This window comes from Cynoglossus semilaevis, chromosome 5, assembly GCF_000523025.1.
Source record: "Cynoglossus semilaevis isolate Cse_v1.0 chromosome 5, Cse_v1.0, whole genome shotgun sequence".
Taxonomy (NCBI): Eukaryota; Metazoa; Chordata; class Actinopteri; order Pleuronectiformes; family Cynoglossidae; genus Cynoglossus; species Cynoglossus semilaevis.
This window is the reverse complement of record NC_024311.1, coordinates 14,140,363-14,146,362: the sequence shown is the minus strand read 5'-3', so window position 1 is coordinate 14,146,362 and position 6,000 is coordinate 14,140,363. Positions and strand designations below refer to the sequence as shown.

Here is a 6,000-nt window from a genome sequence, read left to right as displayed (position 1 = left end):
ATTTTCATTTGTCTTTTCATCGTCCAGGAAAGCTGATGCCAATCCTGTAATGATTGGACAGTTCACACTCATTCACACTCACATTTACACCTATGGTCAGTTAAGCATAAACAACGAACTCTGGATCCCTAATTAACTTCAAGCAAAAGCCACGCCACATGACCCAACAGCACCTGCTAATAGCTCAAAGCTCACCATAACAAAACAGCCACATGACATGTTGCAAGTTTTTACTCAGTAAGTGAAATCTTAAAAAATTACGCACACCATCCAAAAGTAGCATGACAGCAGACTAAGGTTAGCCTCATTAGCCAAAGTTCGATATGATTAAAAAGAAAATTAGCTCAGAAAATTCTGAGATTCAACACAAACGACAAAAAAGAAAATTAGCTCAGAAAATTCTACGATTAGTAGTTTGCCATGTCATATCACTATCATGCTTAAAAAAAAGAATTTCTATTAAATTTTTTTTTTTTTTTGTCAGTCAGTCCATCAATTCACACTAGCCTTCACATCTCTGGTCAGCTAAGTGTGAATTAACCTCTTCTGCTCTGTGGTCTTCTTTTATCTCGTGGCTCATTCATGGATTAAAAAACATGAAAGTGTTTGGATGAAGCAAATCAATATGTGTGAATAGAATAAGTAAGTATTGGATTCTCAACACTTCTGCCAGCAGTAAAGGTCATTGTACATTGGTTGGAATTTTCTCTGCTATAGTTCTACGGTATGATGTACTTCGTAACCATGGCCATCACTCAGTTTCTGCCCAGTACAGTATATCTCTAAGTCCATTGTGAAGAGCCAGGTTTTTCACTCTAAGATTTGAGGCGCAGTGCATAACAAAAAGCCTCAATTATATGCAATTTCAAGAAATAACTAGGTTTATTCCAGCAAACAAAAATCTCTGGGAATCTTTAAGTTATTTTTCAGTCAGTTTTCAGATGCAGTGCTGCATGCTGCACTGTGTAAAATGAAGTCTACTGTTGGTAGGCAGAACAAATGAACCTCCCATCGACCAAAGAGACAATAATTGATGATTAAAGCAGCCTTGAACCGCTTAAATAACCAATTATCATTGGATGTTACGGCATTGTTTTTACTCGTCTTCATCCCGACAGCCTTCAACTACATGGTTGGTTCCCTTTATCGTCATGGTTTAATGTGATCTATAACAAAAGGCGACGAGTGCCCACATAGTTTTTGAAATTCATTAACAGAAAACAACGAGTTTATCAACATTTAATTGCACATAATTTTACTTAATTGGTCTGAAAACGATTTGCTGTAATAGTTTGCCTTTGTCAGTGACAGGCAGAACGATTCAACACTTGATGGCAGCAGACTGCTATGAAAACTACTAAAAGAGCAACACATAGCTGTTGATGAGATCTTCAAGTGTGTCTTAATTCAATTCCTGCGAGTATATCAGTGACGTGTTCAACTTAACAGGCATAGATTTCATACTGAGTACCGTTCATTACTTTTGGGACATTTTTTGTTTGGTGACATGGAGTGGCTCCAAAAAGGTTATGGAATACATGTTAAGATGTCTTCAATGTTTCTAAAACACATTTTTGTCAACTGCCAAACAAATGACTTAAAATTCCCTCTAAAATATTCAACACAAGCAAAAAATTATTTAAGCAGATTTTATATTGTGATGCCAGGCCATTAAACTTTCAATGTGGGAATCAGGAGTACGGGAGAAAAAAACAGTTGCAAACTTTTTTTTTTACAGTTACTTTTTTTCTCCTAGAATGTGGAAAATAAGTTGTCTAACTCCAGGGTGTCTTCAGTTACAACTTACTTTAAAAATATTCAGTCAGATTTTCTTTCTGCTCACTGCACAAAGCCCAGTGTTCTGATGGTGAAATGATCTGATGATGGCTGCTCTTCTCACCACATTCTCCTTTAGGTGTAGAATCCAACACGTTCTTACTATCACATTGTCCTGCCTCTCCTATAGAGGGTGCTAAAAATGAGCGTGAATCTATTTTTTGCCAATTACCATAACAATGTAATAATAGGGTGAAACAATGTGCCAATTACCATAACAATGTAATAATAAGGTGAATATATTATGGGATTTTTTGGGGAATTAATGATCGAACAAAGTGGAGAGATTATTATGACAGAGTATTAGGGTCACATTGAAATGATAAAAAAAGACTAAATTAAAGTCACAATGGAAATTTATAGGGACAAAATCAAAATGAAAAGAAATGTGTCGTAAATTTATGAAGTTATTCTCGTAATTTAACCCTCAATGTGACTTGGACCTTTAAATTTACGACTTTGTTCCAACAAACTCACATTTTTAACCTTGTATTTTTACGTTTGTATTTTTTTAGCTTCAACATGTGAAGGTCAAAGATATTGTACAAATACAGCATTGTTATCAGAATAGATTTTTTTTAAATCAATGCAGGACAAATGTGAAAAAGACAGATGACAATAAATAACATATACCGTTTTTTTCGAATTAATTAGCATTTCTAATCAAGCTCGTTTTCTGCCACTACACGTGATGACATTTAATCAAATGACGTTTAAATTTGCAGCCAGTCTTAACGAATTCAACATTGGTGAGTGAAGGGCTTGTTGAATTAGTCTCCCTGACAACACTTTGACAGCCTTTATTAATTTCTTTGTTTGTCTGGGGTGCTGTTTGTGTACACACACACACACACATTTGTCGATTGTTAGGAATGTGAGTGTGTGTGTTCAGTGTGTTGGTTCAGGGTATTCTTTACTTGACTCGCAGCCGTGGCCCTGGAGACAGAAACACCGCTCTTTCTTTCTTTCTTTCATTCTTTCTCTCTTTCATTCATTCTCTCATTCCTCCCTCGTCTGGCCATCTCCCCGGACCCTGCCATGCCTCCATCCAGCTCAGTCTGAGCAGCTGCGCACAGTTCGGTGAGGAGTTCAGTGCGCAGAGGGTCTGGACGGAAGAGCACCCTGCTCCGTGTTCTCTCTCTCTCTCTCACTCACTCTCTCTCTGTCTCTCTCTTTAATTCACAGGATGGATCTACACTCATAACGCATCACAAGTCCTCACTTCAGCAAGTTGTCGGTTCTTTTATTCCGGACCGGGGTAGGAGGCTGAGGACAAACCTTCCTTCTCTACAAAGAACAGGATTTTTCCCCCCGTTTATCTCGTTCTCATCTGAAAACCTCCACCATGAATCCGACCGGGCTGCGTTTACGCGCCGTGCTGCTGCTTTGCTTCGTCTCCTCCACGGCGTGCAATATGTTCGCCTTCACCGAGGAGCCCTCGGACAGAGTGGGGAAGGGTGACGGCTACTGCAGTCGGATTTTACGGGCACAGAGCAACCGCAGGGAGGAGAACGACGACTTTCGCCTGCGCGTGGAAGGAGACCCGGAGAGCTACCAGCCGGGGAACACCTACAGAGGTGAGGGCTCTCCGTCTTTGTCTGGGTTTTACGCACAGCGCGGTTGTTGGCACAGTGTGCGCCTGGACAAACCAACTCCGGTCTGGACTCAGGAGGCTGTGGGAACTTCGGAGAAGTTTGGAGAGAGTCTTATTTTGACAAATCTCCAACTTTACTGTACTTAACAGCAGAATGACAAAAAAAAAATCACTTACAGCCCATTACTACAGCCATTATTTGGCACACCTTTGACGTCATACGCCGTCTACGCGCAAGCACCCTGGTAATTAGGGTGGTATCGAATAAGGAACCACATGCATTGGAAACAGGAGTCTCACCACTGTGGCCGTAAATACCAGTATAGTAGTATAATACAATATATAAGTATATGGTTAACTTATTATGACACTTAAAACCTATAAACCTGGAACTATGGTCTAACTTGACTGAAATATTTTGACCAAATATGTGTTGGTGTTCACTGCCATGGTTGTTAAAACTATAACTGCTCTGTTTTTACTTTAAATAAAACGTATCGACACATGTACAGTCCCACCTGTTGTACATCCCCTACAAATTCATCAAAGTAATTATACTTTGTTTATACTTTTCACATTATGTTGAATTTATGAATCGTTTTGTCAGAAAATAAGACGGTAGTTCAGAGGAATTTCTTGACATAACATTAAATATACATGTCTTTATATATATATAACAAAAAAGGCTAGTATTACGTTGAAAATTATCTCGCAAGAAGATTTTTCCCTTTGAAACATATCATTTTTCAACACACATTAAAATGTTTACCTTGGCTGTAATGTTGTGCTCAGTGCACCGTGCTGAAGGATAAGTGGCATCTCCACCTCATACTATCTATTCTGACAAGCATTCCAACAACAGCCACAGAAATTCATCTAAATCCATCTTCTGCCGTTGGGCACCAAAACAACTGATTCACTTACATGTTCAAATGGTCAGTTTTTCTCAAAACCTTTTCCTGACATAATATCAAGAATTTGAACATAAATCACGAAACGGTCACATTGAACATTGAAAAAAACAAAACAAAAATTACTTTTCTGTTGCAAAGACTGGACTAAAACTGTCAACATGCACAGGAAATTATCAAAGTTCAGCTTTTAACACTTCAACCAACTGGAGAATAAAATTCAAAGGATTCTTGCGATAAGCGAATAGTCCAATAGAAAAGAACTGTTGCAAGCTCGGCTAGCACACAAAAGACTAAACATTAATCGTAGATCAATCGTGGTGTTTTCATGGTAAACATTTCCAGGCATTTCCCTGTTTTGTCATCATCAAAGTTCGGCATACTGCCTCTGCCTCACTGCCAGGTTGTAAACACTCTGAATCAAATTAAGGGCGCGTGTGTCATCACGCAAACACATCATGAAGCAAATGCATCTGTGTAATCGGTTAGCAGAACCGTTGGGCAGGCAGACAAACGGTTCCTAGGAACAGTGGAGAGAGTGTGAGCAGGAAGCAAGGGGCTGGGAAGTTGCATTATTTTAATTAAAACTCTTATCTTCACAAAATGATTCATTTTCAAGTCAATTCTCCAAACGCTGATAAAGTTGTCAAGTGTGCCAAATTTAATATCCTGCAAAGTCAATGGAGAGTCTTTTATGCTCGGTTGAATTTGCAAAGTCTATGGAAAAACTTCTGCTTAAAAAATTCTGTAGAAATTCTGCTCAATGGTTCAGAAGGAGTCATGATAATTATTGTTATCTGATTCTCAGCAGCAGGTGAAGTGGTTTGGATTATTTATTTTATTTTTTTTAAGGAAAACGTCATCAGTAAGTGTCAAATTTCTCCCGTCACGTTCAAGAAATGTTCAGTTATTTTTAAACGCGGCTCTTAACAACTCTGGCAAATGAAAGGCCCATTTAAGCCTCTTGTGTGGAATGATTGTACTTCAGCGGTTTCCCCATCTGTCTATTGATGGCTGATTTTTCTTTTGTTTGTTCCCCTTCAGTGACGGTGACTGCTTCTCGATCTGCCTACTTCAGAGGATTCACTCTCATTGCCCTGAAGGAAGGGGCAGAAGGGGACAGTGACGAGGACTATGCTGGGAATTTCCAGGTAATAAAGTGCTGAGGATTTGAATGTTGATACATTCTTTAAGGCCTGGACATCAGGCAAAAAAAGTAGCTTCTTACTGAGCGGAGAAAAGCCCACAAATCCAAGGTAGAGCGTAAGATTCACCTTGTGGTATACACTAAAATATATCTCTGACTTTTGGAGCAGCACCACAGCTGGTCAGATGAGGCTCACATTAAGAAATGTGCACTTATCTATTAATAACTATTATTATCAACTGGGGACGGCCTGATCTGATTATTCAGGATAATTTAACTGTGCGACATGCTGTGAACAGGGACAGCAGCTCGCAGCATAGAAAAGAAAGTGTCGGATTGATGTCGGTATCGGCAGATTCTCTAAGTTACAGTATCAATATTGGTATCGGACATGAAAAAGTTGTATCGAGCCATACTGATTACAATCTATAAGTATATTAAGTATATATTTTGTATTTTTTGTTATTTGCAAATAATTTGTCTCTGTCTATGCTACGGTGACAAAACAATCA

At 38.9% G+C, this 6,000-nt stretch overlaps 1 protein-coding gene across 1 annotated transcript in view; it reads left to right on the top strand.

The window, feature by feature from the left end:
• Positions 1 to 2,438: 2,438 nt before the first annotated feature.
• spon1a (spondin 1a) overlaps positions 2,439 to 6,000 on the top strand; it is a 48,318-nt gene continuing 44,756 nt past the window's right edge. Inside the window, exons 1-2 of the mRNA XM_008310638.3 lie at positions 2,439 to 3,413; positions 5,386 to 5,492. Of these exons, the coding sequence (XP_008308860.1) occupies positions 3,182 to 3,413; positions 5,386 to 5,492 (339 nt within the window). The 5' untranslated portion in view covers positions 2,439 to 3,181. The remainder of the gene's footprint in view (positions 3,414 to 5,385; positions 5,493 to 6,000) is intronic.